Genomic DNA, 20638 nt, shown 5'->3' on the forward strand with positions numbered 1-20638 from the left:
CCTTGGAGCACCGGACTGAGCTCCCAAGGTCCTGATGAGGAGCAGAAGGAGAGAGAACATGAGAAAGAAAGTCAGGACCGTGAGGGAACCTCCAGCTGGCGACAGATGGGGAAGATGACTGAGCCCCACATTGGAGCACTGGACTGAGCTCCCAAGGTCCCGATGAGGAGCAGAAGGAGCGAGAACATGAGGGAGAAAGTCAGGAACGAGAGGGGTGCGTTCACTCATGGAAACGGTGGGACAGAACTAATGGGAGATCACCAACTCCAGTTGGAATGGGACTGATGGATCATGCGACCAAACCCGTCTCTCTGAGTGTGGCCAACAGCGGGGGCTGACTGAGAAGCAAAGGACAATGGCTCTGGGCTCTGATTGTTCTTCATGGACGGGCTCTGTGGGAGCCTTCTCAGCTTGGTCGATCACCTTCCTGGACCTGGGGGGAGTTGGGAGGACCTTGGTCTTAGCATAGAGTGGGGAACCCTGATGGCTCCTTGGCCTTGAGAGGGAGGGAGGGGAGGTATGGGTGGAGGGGAGGGGAGGGAAGGGGGAGAAGGAGGGGAGAGAAGGGGGAGAAGGAGGGGAGGGAGGGGGGAGGAGGAGGGAAGGAGATGGAAATTTTTAAATATAAAAAAATAAAAAAAATAAAAAAAATTAAAAAAAAAAGTGAGTCAGAAAGAAAGGCAAGCAGGGCGGTGGTGGCGCACGCCTTTAATCCCAGTACTCGGGAGGCAGAGGCAGGCGGATCTCTGTGAGTTCGAGGCCAGCCTGGTCTACAAGCGCTAGTTCCAGGACAGGCTCCAAAACTACAGAGAAACCCTGTCTCAAAAAACAAAAAACAAACAAAAAAAAAAGAAGAAGAAAGAAAGGCAAATGTGCAATTTGGAGGGAAAAAGCTCCAGGAAATAAAGCTACAGCTGAGGTTTGTGTTGGAAAAAAGAAAAAAGACCTGTACTCGCTAAGATTAGCCCCAGTAGGAAGAAGACTGGTTTGCCCTGGAACAAAGACATGGCTGCCCTTCGATGATCCCACCCAGCTAAGATCGCAACTAGTGAAAGGAAAAGGCCTAAAGAGTTTTATACTGCTATAAAGAAATTGAACTTTAAAAGTTTCCCGTGATGTGATTCAAAGGGGTGAGGAGTCATTCCAAGTTGAGTGACCTTGGCAGTGCTACTCCTGCGATAAAGCCTGTCGAGTGAGAATGGGCCATGGGTTCTTGCTCTGTGGTTTCCAAGAACCACTTAAGGCAGGCAGTGTGTTACAGGGCTGCTGTGCTAGCTCAAGCTATGTTTTAAGTTTGAATTGCTATGCTTAAGAGATCTATAAGAACAAAAATACCTCTAACCTCTAAGCCCGACATGCCCAAAGACAGAGAGCTTCCTGGAATGGTGGGGACTGTTGATGTAAAATAATAAGCTGTCCGTGTGTCTTAGCTTCTGTAAACAAGACTGGTTGTCCCAACTGCCCAAGATATATGCTTGATTACTTATAAGTGGGAGGTACAAAGGCAGGAAGCATGTCAGGGTATATGCTTGCTCCTGACTGGTTCAGTGGTTAAGGGCACTGACTGCTCTTTCAGAGAACCCAATTTAGCTCACATAAACACATTTCTGTAACTCCAAGATCTGACAGCCACACACATACATGCAGGCAAAACACCAATGCAAATAAATAACTTTTTTAATCTGTAATGAAAAATTAACTTGAAATCATAACACCAGGGGTTGATACTTAAAATCTATACATAGGTAATCTTAAAGGAACCATGTGGTGTGGCACCTTATTCAGATGAAAGCAACATGTGGTTTGCTGCCATCTTGGCTGATGATCCCCACTTAAATGGAGACAAACACATTTTACTTTACTAAGGTTAGAGAAGGTCAGTGCCACGTGGCTTCTGCACCATCTTGATTTAAGGTGACCACCTGGTATAAACCAATCAAGGAGGCAACAAAAGTTCTTCAAGATATTTTGGATTAGGGGGCTGGAGAGATGGCTCAGAGGTTAAGAGCATTGCCTGCTCTTCCAAAGGTCCTGAGTTCAATTCCCAGCAACCACATGGTGGCTCACAACCATCTGTAATGGGGTCTGGTGCCCTCTTCTGCCGTGCAGGCATACACACAGACAGAATATTGTATACATAATAAATAAATAAATAAATAAATAAATAAATAAATAAAAGATATTTTGGATTAGAATGAAAAAAAAAAAGTTCTTTTTTACTTTTACATACCAACCACAATTCCCCCTTCCTCCCCTCCACCTACTTCTCCCACGTTCCCCCCACCCAAACCCTCATTGATTCCTTTAAAAGGGTAATGCCTCCCACGGGGAGCCAAGGAAGTCTGGCATATCAAGTTGAGGCAGAACCAAGACCCTCCACCCTGTATAGAGACTGAGCAAGGTATCTTCTCCATAGGGAATGGGCTCCAAAAAGTTCATGCACTAGGGATAAATCCTGGTACCATTGCCAGTGGCCCCACAGACTGCCCATGCCACAAAACTGTCACAGACATTCAAAAGGACTAGTTTGGTCCTATGTAGGTTCCCCAGCTGTCAGTCCAGAGTCAGTGAACTCCCACTATGGTTTTTATATAACTTAGGATTCTGTTGCCATGAGACAAGATTGCTCCTGGAAGCACTGTTCAATTTCAGAGAGAATGTTGGACACTGAAGACACTCCACTTGGAGCTTGTTTTCGTCTTGGAAAAACTAGCCTTTGGGCAAAGAACTGCCCTTGCCTGGACCACTGACAAAATGTATGGTATCCAGACTGAACAAGCAGAATACAAGCAAAAAGATTGCCAAGCCTTGCCAAGACAGAGTAATACCATTTTTAAAATTTTTCTTGCCTCTGAAAATGGTCTGTCAGTTACTCTAGGCCTTAGCCAAAGTTGGTTGCCCCAATGTTGCAGATGAAAATTTGGGTGATTGCCCAGGTAGCTGAATATGTCTGTCATTTCTTGCACCTTTTGGAAGTTGCTTGATTGTACTTCCTGTTTGCTGAAGTAATACTATTTCCTTTCTCAGATCTTTGATGAGGTTGAAGAATAGGTAGATAATCATAGCTACTTTCCTCTTATGACTTAGCCAAGCTATTTTTAATATAAGACTTAGACCTCTTAGGACAGGATAACTATTGAAACATTTAGCACGTTTCTTGTTTGATGTTGTTCATGCTGGTTGTAATTCTAATTTTTATATATTTTTTGCTTTTTCTTTTCCCTGGACAATACTTGATATTTGTTCTTATTGTATATAGTTTTGTATTAAGTTTAGAACTCTCTTATTTAAAGACAAAAGGGGGAGGTGTTGTGAGAACTCCTTCAGCCAATAACCTTTAAGATACCAGCCCACTTTGGGCATGGTTTTGTGTACTGTAAAGACAGTTCTAAGAGGCAAGTTCATACCACTAATTCCTTCCAGCACAAACCTGGGAAGGTCTCATATAGTAACAACACACATTTTTAGAAAAAAATTACACAACAAGAATCGACAGGAAGAAATAAAAACAGACCTGGAATTAATTAAATAGAAACAATAACAAAATAATATAAACAATGAATGAAACCAATAGTTGGTTATTTTAAAACAATCAACAAGATTGAAAAACCCTTTATTCAAATTAACTGAAATAGAGAAAATTCAAATTAGTAAATTTGAGATAAAATGGAGACATTACAATAAATGCCAAGAAATTTCAGAGACTCCAAAAGTTTAAAAATCTGTATTCCAGTAACTAAAACTCATAAGAAATTAATTTCTCGATACATGTGACTACTAAAGTTAAATCAAGATCAAATAAGCAATTTAAACAGACCCAAAACCCCAAGAGAAAGAGAATTAGTAATTAAAAGTCTTGAAAAGGCCCAGACCCAGATGGATTCCACACAGAATTCCATAAGACCATACAAGGAGAATTAACATCAATACTCTGTTAATTCTGTAAAACAGAAACTTAAGGAACATTTTTGTAATTTTTTTCTTATGAAGTCACTATTACTCTGAAACTAAAACCAGACACAACAAAAATAGAAAAGTATACACCAATATCTCTTATGAACAAAGAAGTAAAAACTGTCAATAAAATACTTGCAAATCATATTCAAAAGCACATAACAGATTATTCAACAATCATACTGACCAGCTTAAAGATGTAATGAGATAGTTCAATATACAAAATCAATAATCTACCACATAGACAGAAAGACAAAACTCACATGATCATCTCATTAGATGCATAAAAGGCCTTTGACAAAATCCAACATCCCTTTTTGATAAGAAGTCCTGAGGGATACAAGGGACATCATTTTATCTTTTATGCCCCAGCAATGAGTAAGCAAGCATGGGCAGCCCATTTATGGTGGTTCTCCAGTTGTTCCTACCCTGGGCAGTCCTAGATGCTTGTATTATTGTCATATCCAAGGCTCCACAGTCTTTCTTTATGCTGTCTATCCAGTGTTTTTTGGACCTTCCTTTTCGCCTTATCCCATGCACTCCTCCTCCAAGCAGTGCTATGTTCGGGTGTCTGCCATCATTCATTCTCATAGCATGGCCTAAGTATCTCAGGTGCCATTGCCGTGCCCTGTAGTTTACTTCCTTCTGTAGGTGGAGATGTTTCTTACTGTTATTGTTGTGTAGCCTATTTCTTCATGTGATGCCAAGAATCCTCCTGAGACATGGCATCTCGAGCACATTCAGCCGCTGTACTGAGGAGTGTTTCATTGTCCAGGTTTCAGAGTTGTAAAGAAGGCCGCTCAAGACAAGTGTCTCATACACTTGTAATTTTGTTGTCGTTATGTCTTTTCCTGACCAAACCTTTTCTAGTGCCTGGAATGCAGCCCTCACTATCCGGATCTATCTACCTCTTGACGTCTGAAATAGTTCCCTCCTTTGAATTAAGGTTTCCTCCCAGATAGACAAAGTTGACTGTTTGCTTGAGGTTCTGATTCTTTATTACAAAGTTAAAATCCTTGTGCACCCATCCCATGTACATCAGTCTTCTTGATGTTTACTTTTATACCAAGTCTTCTCAATGTTCACTTTCACACTAAGGTATGGTACAAGGGACATACCTCAACACATAACAAAGGCAGTTGACAGCAATCCCACAGTCAACATCAATCTAAACTCAAAGAATTTCCACAAAAGTCAGGAACAAGACAAGGACGTCCATTCTCTCCAAACCTATTCAGTAGAGTACTTGAAGCCTAAACTATAGATAAAACAACTGAAGTATCTTTATTTTCAGATGATATAATTTTATACATAAAAAACTTTAAAACTATCAGGAAACTTCTACAATTGATAAACACTTTCAGCAAACATTTGATTTGATAGTCATTTCTTGGATATGACATCAAAGGCTGGTTATCAATGGAAAAACAGACAAATTAGACTTGATTAAAATTAAACTAAAAACTTGTACATCAACTTGTACATGTTTTCTTTTTAAAAAAGTTTTATATTGTAGAATATTGTTTTAAGACGTTTTACATTTTTATGCTGTGGAACATTTGTTTAATGATGCAAAGATTGTTTGCATTCTTTTATATGGCATTTATTTAATTCGGTGAAGCTGTGCTATTCTGTCTGTCTAAAACACCTGATTGGTCTAATAAAGAGCTAAATAGCCAATAGCTGGGCGGAGAAAGTATAGGTGGGGCTGCCAGGCAGAGAGAATAGATAGGAAGAGAAATCTAGGAAGAAGAAGAGGGAGCAAGAAAATGGGGAAGATATCAGGGGCCAGCCACCCAGCTACACAGACAGCCACAGATAAGAAGTAAAGAAAGGTATATAGAATAGAGAAAGATAAAAGCCCAGAGGTAAAAGGTATATGGGATATTTAAGTTAAGAAAGCTGGCTAGAAACAAGCCAAGCTAAGGTTGGGCATTTTTAAGAAAGAATAAGCCTCAATGTGATTTATTTGGGAGCTGGGTCGAGGGCCCCCCAAAAGAGCCAAAGAACAAAGAGTAAAAACAACCAACAACATTTTTCCATCTACTAATTTTATTTGGGTGCACACACGTGCAACATGCATGTGAAGGTTAGATGACATTTGCCGGAGTTGATTCTTTCCTTCAACCATGTGGGTGCTGGGGATTGAATTAAGACTATGAAGCTTGCCGGGCAGTGGTGGCTCATGTCTTAATCCCAGCATTTGGGAAGCAGAGACAAATGAATCTGTTTAAGTTTGAGGCCAGCCTAGTCTACAGAACAAGTTCCAGAACAGTCAAGGCTACAGAGAGAAACCCTATCTCAAAAATTTAAATACACAGATGATCAAAAAACTTGACAGATAGTGTTTTTACCTGCTGTGACATCTGGCTTGCTCTCAAAAGATGTTTTTTTTAATTTTCTTTATTAAAAATTTCTGCCTCCTCCCTGCCTCCCATTTACCTCCCCCTCCCCTTCCCCTTCCCCCCCTCCTGTCCGAAGAGCAATAAGGGTTCCCTGCCCTATGGGAAGTCCAAGTGCCTCCCCGCTCCATCCAGGTCTAGGAAGGTGAGCATCCAATCAGGCTAGGCCCCCCACAAAGCCAAAATATGTAGTAGGAGCCAAATCCAGTGCCATTGTCCTTGGTTTCTCAGCAGCCCTCATTGTCCGCCAAGTTCAGGGAGAAAAAAAAAAGTCATTCATAGAATAAGAACTTCAATAAAAACCTAACCTGAATCAAAAATAAGTAAATGACAGAAATATGTATTTCTCCAAAGATAGACAAATATCCAATAAGTATATTATGCAAATGACATCACTAGAGAATAAATATCACTTATATTACAGAAAAGCAAGTATAGAACCAGCAAGATAGCATCTCATATTCATTCCAATACCAAGTACAAAAACAACAAAAGCCTAAGTCAGAAAACAAACTACTCTTAAGAATGTAGAGAAACTACACTCAATATTTACTGTTAGTAAGACTGTAACACAATATAGAAAAGCAATTCTGTCTCTGAGTTCGAGGCCAGCCTGGTCTACAAGAGCTAGTTTCAGGACAGGCTCTAGAAACTACAGGGAAACCCTGTCTCGAAAAACCAAAAAAAAAAAAAAAAAAAAAAAAAAAAAAAGGAAAAAGAAAAAAAGAAAAGAAAAGCAATTGTGATTTTAAAAAAAAAAACTAGAATGTATATGACCCAACAATTTTACTTTTGGCATACATATTCAAAATAACTGAAGGTGTGTTTGCGACATTCATAGTCACATAGTACCACAGTACCTGAAATGTGCACAACCAGTGTGGTACTGACTGATGGATAGAGACGCAAAACTTGGTCTATGTGAACAGTAGGATCTCACGAGCCTTAGAAAGGAATTCTGACACATGCGATAACAAATAAACCCTGAAGGTATTATCAGTAAAGTCTCACTTCCCACAAAGACAAATATTATCTATGAGGTATTTAAGTCAGAAACCATGGAGATAAATAAAATAACAATTGCCAGAGACTGTAGTGGGTAGAAAAGGAGGAGAGTGTGAGTTTTTGTGGTAATACAGTTGTGTTTGTTTTGATACCTTTAGGACAAGACCTCACTAAGCGTATGTAATCCTCCTGCCTCTGTTTCTCAGCCTCAGCTTTCCCATTAGTTACAACCATAGGTACATGCCATCTAGTTTGCCAGATATCCAATGAATAAAAAAAAAATGGTCTGGCAAAAAACTCTGAAGAGTTGCAGAAAACTAGTAATGAATGTGGTCACGGCTACCCAGTATGTGGCTGTACTAAATGCTACAGAACATTTTTAAATGCTACAATTAAAAATGATGAAAAAAAAGGCATCATTGAAAAACAAAACAAAACAATGATTAAAGGCCAGGATTAGTGGCATATGCATGGAATCCAGTATTTGATAGGTTGAGGCAGGAGGATCTTGGGAGCCTAAGACACACAGTAGGACCCTGTCTCAAAAAAAATTATTGAGCAGGGCACATGGAGGTAGAAATAGAAGAATGGAAGTTCAAGGCCAACCTCAGCTGTGTATCGGGTTTAAAGGCAGCCTAGGTCACACATGGCCCCGTCTCAATCAACAACAAATGCATAGTTAAGAAGAATTTTATATACAGTTTACCACAATGAAAATCCTTTTAAAATGTAAATGAATATATCAAAACTTTATATTCCCAGGCCTTACAAACAAATGGGAAACAATCCTATGTGTCTCTTAAAAAAAAGGAAAAAGTCCACAAAGATAGAAAATTATTTTTGAAACTCCAGAGCTACAGAGAGCACACCTTGGGTGACTTTACCGCCATTGGCTTAGGGATTAAAACATAAAAGGAAGAGATATTAAAGGTCTCCTTCCTCCTGGACCATAACAGCCAGTCAAGGCATGCATCTTCAGCGAGCTAGCACTGGAAGAATGTGTTACTTTAGAGCTGCTTCTGCTACTGTATATAGGAAGGGCTGGTCCTAGGGATTATCATTTTCTTTGTTCAGAAATAATAAGTTAAAAAATTTTAAAAAAAGAAATAATAAGTTCATCAAAAAGAGATTCTTACCACTCCCTTGATACTGGACAAAAATATCAAACACATCAAAGAGCCCAGTCAGAACCCACTATACTTTTTAAATGGCCAGCCACCAGTAAAGGTGTTAATTCATCTAAGACTTGTGTTTTCAGAGACTATAGTGCTCCACAGACATGAAATACCAACTGGAGATAGTTTTCTTTCCACATGTGCTACCCTTGTAGTCAGGTCACAAGTTATTTTCTGAAATGATATGTTTAGGAGAGTTTACACTGTACATACCACAGAGAACGTTCTTTCCGTCTCGCCTTGAAAAGTCAACAGAATGTTAATGTGATTCTTACGTTGTTTCCAAAGCTTACCTACTCTTTTCCCTGCTGCTGCATTATTTCCACTCACTCCAATACCACGAGCAGACTACAATTAAAACACAAAACACCTACAGAGGTGAGTCAATGCAGAACAGATCACCAAACATCACATACTTGTATTCTATTACTAAATAGAATATGCTGATGGGCATCCATTGTAAATTATTCTATTTTTGTTTAAATTAACGTGGAATTTAATCTTCTTGTGCTTATTATTTACCCTTAAATGAGTAAAATTTGATGGTTTAGATAAGAGTCTTGACATTGGAAAAAGCCTTATTAAAACTACGTATCACTGAAAACTACAAAATAACAAAGAGCATGGCAGTAATGCCTGTAACACCAGCACCTAAGAGCTGGGAGCAGAGTCGGAATTCAAGGTCATCCCCAAAGTACCAGGCCAGCCTGGGCTACATGAGAAACCTGTCTCAAAAAAAATCAAAAAACAATCATCAAATACATTATCTACAAATTGATAAATATTTTAGTGAAATGTATGGAAAAACAATTTAATTGTAGGTATCTTTATTTATGTAAATAAAAGCCTGAATTTGAAATAGTCATTCGTTCCAAAATTAGAAAAAATCAACTGAAAAGAAAATACTTACTAGAAAAAATTCTGTAGGTTCTGACTGGGGAGAATTTTTCCTAATGTTTTCATCTTGAAAGTGCTGGAAGTTTGTAGACAACCCAATTCCAGAGGATCGAAGCCTCCCTGTCCCACGTGTGTTCTGCAAACTGTCTCTGCTTGCACTCCGTGCCAGTGAAGCCAAAAATCCATTATTATTTACACAACCAACAGGCTCTTTGGAAGCTTTGTTAGCCATTTCTGTGATATCTCGAGCTTCGACTTTGGAAATAACATCAGATCTTTTCCCAGGCGAATCGACTTTAACACCACGGAAGCGAGCAGTCCTAGAGAAAGAAGAATCGGCTATGGTTCGAAAGTCCAATTCACGCAGGGCATTTTGAGAAGCAGGCGCTGAGGGGTTGCCAGACTCCAAACATCTCGACTGTCTCTGTGGCTTCACCAGAGAGTTGTGTAGTGACACTGGTGCAGCACAGAGAAGGGGCGACAGGAGTCTGTTCTTGTGAGAGCTCGGCTCTCGGTGGTTAAGAACCGCATTGTCTACTGGGTCACTGCTCAACACTCTTGCCACATGGTTCAGAGGCTGCTCTGCCGCTCTCAGCCCTCTATCTCCTTTAGAGAGTGCAAACTCTGGAGTTACCTTCCCTATGCCTTCTATACCACTGCTCTCCTCGACACCATTTCCTTCTGCAAATGGAGCAAATGGACCTACTTCTGGCAGGAGCAACTCTTCAGATATACATTCTTCTGGCGGAGGAAATAAGACGACATCATCCTCATTATTAGACGGCAGGTTCCCTGGAAGGTGCTTTGTCCGTCTAGGCAGGGGTGATCCAAGATGAAGTACGGAATCTGCAAGCTCTTTGTCGTTTTCCAGTTCTATGTGCGTCATCTGAGGTAGCAGCCTGATGCTACCCGTGGGATGAGACAGTGTGTTAATCTCCCAGTTATCGTCGTCCTTCAGCAGTTCATTCCTGAGAGATGACACTGGTCTATCAGCTGGAGCCTGAGCCGCTGCACAACTTGCAGCTGCACTCCTGCATGTTTCGGGGAGATAGGCATTCCCAGGAGAGGGTAGACAAGACTGCCCGATGTCAGGCAGGACTCGTAGCAGTCTGTGCCGGGCTGCTGCCGTGGAACTGCTAGGAGGTCGAGGCGCTACTGGTGGACGAGGTTTTACCTTGACAACTTTCTTAGGCTACAAGAAAAGAGTGCACAGGTAATTCCTCAACATAGTTAGTTTTGCCCTGCAGCAAGACTCAGTGGAGAAAAGGAACTTACCATATTGGCATTTTTGTTACCTCAATTTACAGTGCTCAAAAAAGGTGGTGTGGTGGGCCACGCCTATCACACTAGCACTTGGGAGGCTGAAGCAAGATGTCTGTCATGAGTTTGAGGCCAGCCTGGCTTACAGAATCCACTCCATGCCAGCCTAGGCCTCAAGATGAGTCTTCTCAATACAAAACAACAACGAAATGCTTTAAAATATTAAAAATCTTAAAAGATTATGATTAAGGATCTATTATATTACTTTATTGAGCATTATTTTCTGAAGATCTTAAAGAAAAATAATTTTGTTTTATTTCCTCACAATTAATTTTTTGTCGGGCTTTTGCTAAGAAGAAAATGTTGGCTATATGAGATATGGCATTTTTCCTAGTAAAATGAATGTGTATAGTTACTCAGAAAAAAAGCTAACAGGATTTAACTGCTGCCCTTGAAAAGGCTGACCCTTTGTTGGTTTCAATGGACTTCCATTTCAGGAAAGGCTCCTAGCCAAACCCATCACAGTAGCTGTGCCTCAACTGCTTGGGCAACTGAAACAATTTATAATGAGCAACTGCTTTTCTTTTGAGTCTGAAATGTACATATACATAGCAGGCAGAGGGTGCACATAGGAACAAGCCTAAAAACAGAAAAAAGAGAAAAACCCCTTGTCCATTGTTGCTAATGGAGTCCCACAAGTTGAGATTCTCTATGTGTTGTCACTACTCACTGAGAGAAATCAAGCCTGTCTTAAGATGGCTTTGGGAGAGGCCTCCACGATGCCTGTGCCTGGTTCACCTGAACTTGGATTCATGTGCTTTTCCCTCTGTTAATTTTTCTTTTGTTTCCTTTTGTTGTGTAAGTGTCTTGGCCACAGTGAATGTGCATACTATATCCATGAGCCTAGTGTGTCAGGAAACCAAGCACAGGACCTGCCTGCCACTGCCAGCATAGAAAGTTTACATAGCAGTTATCACAGGAAGAGTGAAGTTAAGAGCTCAAGAGAGGAGCCTATGGCCTTAAGCACAGGGATGGTTAGTAAACACAGGACGACATTCCAACAGCCTGGCCTATTAGAAATACATACTGAAAGTTTAGTAGGTACCAGTGGAGAAAAGGAGAACTAGAAAGGCTGGATAGATGTAAGTCCCTTGCAAAGGGAAGCTAGTTTTTATGCCCACTTTTATCCCAAACAGAGAGAGAGAGAGAGAGAGAGAGAGAGAGAGAGAGAGAGAGAGAGAGAGAGAGAGAGAATATAAAATTCAAATTAGCCATAAGGTTGCAAACAATAAAATGCAGGAGGCTCATATGCAAAGCATATGCCTGTGGTGACAAGCAAGAACATAGAGCTTCAAGAAGAAAGAAAAGAGGTAGGACAGCCTAGGAAAAATATAGACCCAGAAAAGAGAAAATCCCACCTGTGTAAATGCCAAAAAATTAATATCTGGGATATCAAAATAGGCTAATAGAAGCCCAAGGAAACAAGCTGAAGTGGTTTAGGATCTATACTAATGGTTACATTTTAAGGAGGCTCTACTTAGGCAGAGAGGGGTATTGAGAAAAAAATATAAATAACAGAATCAGGAGATCCACCTATTCTTCCATGTAATGGGACTATCAGTGATTAAAAACAAACACAATAAGAGTGCTCTTGAAATAAATGACCTCCCTACATAACACCCTTACTTTATGTATTAACCCATAACTCTTAACATGGACCTAAGTAAAGTTATAAGAAAAGAACAGAAAAGGGGCAACACCTCAATATTAGAATAAAATGGAAAGTAAGAATCAGAGCATTTTAGATACATGAGTTCTCCCCAAATGTAACACAGAAGAAGAAACCTTCACCACAATACTCCAATCTAAATTAAATATATTTACATGGTTATTTGTATTTTTATTTATCAATGTGTGAGATATATGTACATATAGGTATATGTGTGCAAGTACATGTGTATGCATGCACATGGAGATCAGAGGTTGATACAGGCATCTTCCTCAATTGTTGCCTTCCTTACTCTTTGTGACAGGGTCTCTTTCTGAAGCTGGAGCTCACTACATTGATTGGCCAGTGAGCTCCTGGGAGCTGCCTGTCTCTGCTGCTGTTATTAAAGATGCAGGCAGTCACATCTGGGTATTTATGTGGGCTCTGGAGAGTTGAATCCATGTCCTCATCTATAGAATATTCCACCCAAACACAAAAGATTATTATACCTTCTCAGTACCTCATGGAACCTTCTCTAAAATTGATCACATACTCGGTAACAAAGCAAACAACCAAAGATACAAAAACATTGAAGTAACCCCCTGTGTCTTATCGGATCATCATGGAGTAAAGTTAGAATTTAACAACAATACTACTCTCAGAAAGCCAACAACCTCATAGAAACTGAACAGTCAACTACTGAACCATCCCTGGTTAAGGAATAAATAAAGAAAAAAATTAAAATCTTCCTTGAATTCAACAAAAATGAAGGCAAAACATACCCAAACCTATGGGACACTATGAAAGCAGTGCTAAGAGGAAAGTTCATAGCACTAAGTGCCCACATAAAGAAAACAGAGAAAGCTTACATTAGCGACCTAACAGCACACCTGAAAGCTCTCAAACAAAAAAGAGGCAGACTCACCCAGGAGGAGTAGAAGACAGGAAATAATCAAATTGAGGGCTGAAATCAATAAAATACAAGAAACAATACAAAGAATCAATGAAACAAAGAGTTGGTTCTAGGATCACAAATTATAGGCTCAATGTCCTTTATTTATGGCTAGAATCCATGTATGAGTGAGTACATACCATATTCCTCTTTTTAGGTCTGGGTTACCTCACTCAGTAAAGTGTTTTCTATTTCCATTTGCATGCAAAATTCAAAATGTGATTGTTTTTTTACCGCTGAGTAGAACTCTAAAGTGTATATGTGCCACATCTTCTTTATCCATTATTCTATTGAGAGGCACCTAGGTTGTTTCCAGTTTCTGGCTATTACAAATAGTGCTGCTATGAACATAGTTGAACAAATGCTTTTGTAATATGATTGGGCATCTCTTGGGTATATTACCAAGAGTGGAATTGCTGGGTCCTGAGGTATGTTGATCCCGAATTTCCTGAGAAACCGCCACACTGATTTCCAAAGTGGTTGCACAAGTTTGCATTCCCACCAACAATGGATGCGTGTTCCCCTTACTCCACATCCTCTACAGCATAGGCTATCATTGGTGTTCTTGATTTTAACCATTCTGACAGGTGTAAGATGGTATCTCAGAGTTTTAAGAACGTGAACCCAAAGAAAAACATATAGTTATCCTCCTGGATATTGGAAGTGGACAAGATTGCCTGGCAGGGGTTGGGAGCACGGGGGTAGGGGTGGAGTGGGGATAAGGGGAGATGGGGAGAGAGATGGAAGAAGGGGAGGATGGGGAGAGCTTGAGGGAATGGGATTGTTGGGATGGAAGAGGGTTGGATATGGGAGCAGGATAGTAGATATCTTAATTAAGGGAGCCATTTAGGGTTGGCAAGAAACTTGACTCTAGAGGGGTTCCCAGGTGTCCAAAGAGATGTCCCCAGATTGTTCCTTGGGCAGCAGAGGAGAGGGTGCCTGAACTGGTCTTGTCCTATAGTCACACTGATGAATATCTTGCATATTACCATAAAACCTTCATCTGGCAATGGATGGATATAGAGACAGAGACCCACATTAGAGCATTGGACTAAGTTCCCAAGGTCCAAATGAGGAGCAGAAGGAAGGAGAACATGAGCAAAGAAGTCAGGACCGCGAGAGGTGCATCCACCCACTGAGGCCGTGGGACTGATCTAACAGGAGATCAAGGCCAGCTGAAATGGGACTGATGGAGCATGTGATCAAACCGGACTCTCTAAATGTGGCTGACGGTGGAGGATGACTGAGAAGCCAAGGACAATGGCACTGGGTTTTGATTCTACTGCATGGACGGGCTTTGTGGGAGTCTTGTCTGTTTGGATGCTCACCTTCCTGGACATGGGGGGAGCAGGGAGGACCTTGGACTTCCCATAGGGTAGGGAACCCTGACTGCTCTTTGGACTGGAGAGGGAGGGGGGGAGGGGAGAGAAAAGGGAAGTGGGAGGAGGGGAGGAGGTGGAAATTTTTAATAAAAAATATATATTAAAAAAGGAAAAAAAACAAAGAGCTGGTTCTTTGAGAAAATCAACAAGATAGACAAAACTTTATCCAAACTAATCAACAGGCAAAGAGAAAACATCCAAATTAACAAAATCAGAAATGAAAAGGGGGACATAACAACAGACACTGAGGAAATTCAGAGAATCATTAGGTCTTACTACAAAAACCTGTACTCCAAAAATTGAAAAATGTAAAAGAAATGGACAATTTTTTAGAAGGATACCATATACCTGTAAAGCAAAGGATAAATAGTCTATAGTCCACAACCCCAGAGAAGCTACATAACAAGGACGGCCCTAAGAGAAACATACATAGATTCCCTGGGAAAGGGAAATTGAGAAGATCTGAGAAAATTGGAAGCGTGGGGATGGGGGAGAAGAGAAGATAGACGGGGAAGAGGAGAAGAGAAGGGGAAGGAGAGAAGAACTTGAGGGAATGGCATAGTTGAAAAGGGAGAAGGACAGAAACAGAGAGCAAGGAAAGAAATATCTTGACTGAGAGAGCCATTATATGGCAAGCAAGAAACCTGGTACTAGAGAAAATCCCAAAAATCCACAAGGATGACCCCAGCTAAGACCCAAAGCAATAGTGGAGAGGGTCTCTGAACTGGCCTTGCTCTGTAGTCAGAATGATGACTACCTTAAATATCATCACAGAACTTTTATCTAGCAACTGATGGAAGCAGAGGCAGAGATCCACACTGGAGCACTGGGCTGAACTCCCAGAGTCCAGTTAAAGAAAGGGAGGAGTGAGAATATGAGCAAAGAGGTCAAGACCATGATGGGGATACCCAATGAAACAGCTTACCTGGGCTAATGGGAGCTCACCAACTCCAGCCTGACAGTGAAGGAACCAGCAAAGGATCAAACTAGGCCTCTAAATGTGGGTGACAGTTGTATGGCTGGGGCAGATTATGGGGCCACCGACAGTGAGATCAGGATTTATCCCTACTGCATGTACTGACTTTTTGGAACCCATTCTCTTTGGAGGGGTACCTCGCTCAGTCTAGATGTAGTTGGTTCTGCCTCAAAGCAATGTAGTAGACTTTTGTTGACTCCCCATGGGCAGCCTTAACCTCTCTGAGTGAATGGAGGGTGGAATGGGGAGGAAGGTGGAGGGAGTGGGAGGGGGAGTAGGAATTGGGATTGGTATGTAAAATGAGAAAATATAATTAATTTAAAAAATAATAAAAAAAAGAGAAAAATAAATAATGGTGAAGTACTTCATGTTAAAAGGGCAAAAGTGTTCAGTGAAATTGACCCAGAATATCTTCTAGTCATATCCTTAAAAGACAAAAGTCAGGGCTGGAGGTGCAGCTCAGTGCCACAGTGCTTGCCTAGCCTGTGTGAGGCTCTAGGTTTAAGATGCAAGACTAGAAGTGAGTGAGAGGGAAGTGGCGTAAGAGCAGGGCAAAAACCAGCATCACCTGATAACACACACATGTAATCTCAGAGATTGCAAATTCAAGGCCAGTCTGGGTACACAGAAAGAACCTGATAAATAAAATAAAATTAAGTATGAGGGGTGTGGTGGTTTGAGTAAGAAAGGCTCCTATAGGTTCACAGATTTGACTGGTTAGGGAATGGCACTATTTGAAAGGAATAGGAGGCATGGCCTTGCTGGAATAAGTGTGGCCTTGTTGAAGGAAGTGTGTCACTTGGGGTGGGCTATGAGGCTTCCAAGCCAGGCCCAGAGTTTCTCTCTTCCTGCTGCCTGAAGATCCGAATGTAGAACTCTGAACCTCTCCAGCACCATATTTGCCTGTGGGCCATCATACTCCCCACCATGATGACAATGGACTAAACCTCTGAAACTGTAAGCAAACCCCAATTAAATGCGCTCTTTTATAAGAGCTGCTGTGGTCACGGCACCTTTTCACAGCAATAGAACACTAACTAAGACAGGCAGTTACATAAAATTTAAAAATGAAGTCATTTGCAAAGAAAAGTCAGGTGCATTGGAAAGATGACTTTTCACTTCAGTATAAAAAGCAGTGGCAGAACAACATTGTTTAAAGTCCCAAACATTTCTTATCTGAATACATCATCACCAGTTATAGAAATGATCCCTAAAAGTACTCTTCAAATTATCACTTAAGGTTTTTTCTTAAGTTTTAGATTTCTGAAAATTCAATACTTACAAGTGTTTCCTTTCCTGGAGAATTTATTAAGATAAGCAACTAGACAAAAGGTATGGCAAAAGTTCAGTAAAATGCTCCTAGCAACCATGGCATTGACACAAAAACATCAGCAGGACTAAGGATAGAAAAGTAATTTATGTTACATATTCTTCAAAAATAGAAATGCTGCTCATCTAGAGAATGGAAGCAGATGGAGAAAAGAGAAAGTGCAGTAAGTTTTCTGTGGTTTAGCTAACATGCAGGAGGCAAAGGTGCCAGGACTGCAGATGACATCAGGAAAGCAAGTGTTAAAGATACAGTCCAGGACAGCAAGTGTCTCCTGACCTTTAAGATTAGCAGAACCAAAGTGCTATTGACACTTGTCAGACAACACAGCAGATACTCCTGTAAGGTGGAAAGAGACATACAGAAACCTTAAGTGGGATTTCATGTATCACGGTTCTCATTGCAGAAAAACAAAACTGACAAAATAATCATACCTAAGCAATTGATAAAGTATATCTTACAGATAGATACCTGTAAAACTTATACTCTGAAGTTAAGAGAATAAACTATCTTTTTAATATACATTGGGCACACATGGGAGAATATCAGATCTCTAATTAAATTCTAAAGAACAGAACTATAAATGACATTGTCTGATTTCCATGCAATATAAATAAAATTAAATGAAAAATAAAACAGCCTCAACCACCAAAACTTACCTAAATCTATTCAACCACTTTTGAGCTAAAAGGAAAATCCTAAAATGGTAAATTGAAAATATTACCAACTGTCATAATGTTTGTATGGATGTACTATACAAAGAATACATCTTTTATGTGACCTTTATGCCAAAGAAGTAACCAGTGTCTAATCATAGTATAATTCACATAAATCAAAACTGAGGAACAATTTATAAATAATGGGTTTATACTCCTTCAAATATCTAATATATTTGTCACTCACTGCTGAGCTTACCAGGCTCCACTGGACAAGGCCAAATTCATGGTCACATAGACAGACAGTCCTGGTTAAACCAGGGTTACAAAACAAAACAGAAATAAGAGAGATCTGTGGGGAAGATGGGGATTGGACAGGGTGGTAAAAAGATGAGAGAGGGTCTACACGTTGTGTACATGTGCCAAATTATCTAAGAATAAAAAGTAAGTGTGTGTGTGTGTGTGTGTGTGTGTGTGTGTGTGTGTGTGTGTGAAGCCAAAGGACCAAAGAGGTATTTACCATATTTATACCACCAATATTCACGATAGCCAAAATTTGAAAGCAACCTAACTGTCTACTGATTGATAAATGAATAAACAAAATGTGGTACATATGTGCAAGGGAATTATTCAATCTAAAAAAGAAGAGAGATTCTGACACATGCTACACTATGAATGAACCTCAGAGATGTCATACGAGATTAAATAATCTAGCCACAAGTACTATGACGTTTCACTTATGTATGGTATCTATAGGAGACAACCTCAGAAATAGGAAGTGGAATGGTACTTGCCAGAGGTTAAAGGGCAGGATATAGGACGATGCCTTTAAGAAATACCAAACTTCAGTTTTGTAAGATAAAGTTCTGAAGACTAATTGAACAAAGACGTAAACATACTTAACACTGCTAACAGGATTACATGTAAAAACCAATGACACTCATATGGTTGCACATTCCTGCTGTGGGACAATGGTCTGTACCCTGTCACTTTTATTTTAAATGAATGCTGATTGGCCGGTAGTCAGGCAGGAAGTATAGGACGGGTGACCAGGCAGGAAGTAGAGGCAGGGCAATGAGAATTCTGGGAAGAGGGAAGTGCATTCTACAGTTGTGACCCAGTCACAGAAGAAGCAAGATGTGACTGCCTCGCCAAAAAAGGTACCGAGCCACATAGACAAGAATTATGAGCTAATATAAGTTATGAGAGTTAATAAGAAGCCTGAGCTAATGGGCCAATCAGTTTACAACTAATGTAGACCTCTGTGTGATTTCTTTGGGACTTAACTACTGCGGGAACCAGGCAGGACAGAAACCTCAGACAACACGTTCTTATAGTCCCAGCATGTGGGAGGTAGAGACAAGAAAATTGAAAGTTCAGAACTAGCCTCAAATATATAGTGAGTTTGAGGCTAGCCTGGGCTATGTGAGACTCTGTCAATAAAGAAACAAATAAACAAAATGGACAGTAAATTTTATATATATAATAAAAAATTTATATATTTATATATTTTACCATTATATAAAATACAATTAAGTTAAATGTTATTTAAAATAAAAATAATAATTAGGTGGTAGTGTCCTCTCTGAAATTCTCTCAATTTTGCTGTGTGATAGAAAATTGAAGATTACTTCCCTTCAATGAAAAAAAATCCTGAGAAAAACAGCAAAAATTTAGAAACATGAAAAAAGAAAATATATCATAACCAAGAGTGGGTCATGACAACAACACAAAATTACCTCATATTCTTAAAAAGTCAGTTATCCTGCACTATCAGAATTATTTTATTCAGTATAATGTTTCAACTTCTCTTTCTATTTTTTGACCTATGATTTACTTAGACGTGTGATATTTTGAAATTTCAGATTTTTCCCAGATTGATCTATTATTGATTTCCGGTTTTATTCTTTTGTAAACCAGAGCATTTTTTAATGATTTGAATCTTCCTGAAATTTATTAGAATTATTTTATATACAAAATACTGGTTTTGCTTGTGGTAAATGTTGTAGGATGGAGCATTCTGCAAATGCCATCTAGGTCAGTAAGTTGATACTGCTCTTCGGGGCCTCTCAGAAACCTCTCCAATTCTCTGTCCTAGCAGCACTCATCTATTTCTTGGAGGTTCTGCCTCATAGATATCAAAGTTCTATTACTACATACACAATAATTACAGCAGAGATGTTTCGTCAATTGTTCATCATCTGAGTGAAAACAAATGATCTTTACCCAAGTTTATATCCAAAAAAGAAAAAAAAAACAGAAGAATTGTAGATCTGAATTTAGAAATAAATAACCATCTAAAAAGTATTGGAGAAAAACACAGAAGCATGTCTTCAAGACCTGTGATAGGAAATATGTCATAAAAATTATTAAATACTAATCATAAAAACAAAACTGATATATATTAAAATTAACAGTAATCATCAAAATAGGTAAAAGAGCAAGTCAGAGAGTATTAGAAACTGCAAACCATACATCTGACAAAGATTTTATATCATACATATAAATATATGAGTACTAGTTGCTTTGAGATAGGTCTCATGTAACCTAGACTAGATTCAGGTATGCTAGACAGCTGAGGCTGACTTTGAACTCCTGGTGCTCCTGTCTCCATCTCCAAAGGCCTGGTATTACAGGAGTGCATCACCACACTTAGCTCCAAAATACATTTTTAAAATGTCTACAAACCAATAAATAAAAGGATGATAACCTAATTTTTAAATATTTGGCAACATACAAAGGACAAAATTTTAATCAAATAAAGAGCCAACATTTTTAAAAAGTTAATATTATTCCTTATAAGAAAAATGAAATAAAAACCAGCACACAATCCCAGAATAGTTGAGATGAAAACACTGATGAATATTAAGTGTTGGCAAGGACTGGCACAAACCAGAACTCTCCTGTTATTAATAGGAGTCTGAAGTAGTAGAAAATCTATGCA

The 20638-nt window shown here is 39.6% G+C and overlaps 1 protein-coding gene across 7 annotated transcripts in view; it reads right to left on the reverse strand.

The window, feature by feature from the left end:
• The window catches only part of Zfand4 (zinc finger AN1-type containing 4), a 94473-nt gene that overhangs the window by 22744 nt on the left and 51091 nt on the right, over nt 1-20638 (reverse strand). For 6 of the 7 annotated variants that reach the window (XM_038319856.1, XM_038319857.1, XM_038319854.1 and 3 more), the window contains 2 exons: nt 9447-10625; nt 8830-8884 (listed from right to left, as the gene is read on the reverse strand). In XM_038319856.1, coding sequence (XP_038175784.1) covers nt 8830-8884; nt 9447-10625 — 1234 coding nt within the window. Of the gene's footprint in view, nt 1-8829; nt 8907-9446; nt 10626-20638 lie in introns of all 7 variants that reach the window. The other variant, XM_038319858.1, reaches the window with a different exon arrangement.

This window comes from Arvicola amphibius, chromosome 2 (genome assembly GCF_903992535.2).
Source record: "Arvicola amphibius chromosome 2, mArvAmp1.2, whole genome shotgun sequence".
NCBI lineage: Eukaryota > Metazoa > Chordata > Mammalia > Rodentia > Cricetidae > Arvicola > Arvicola amphibius.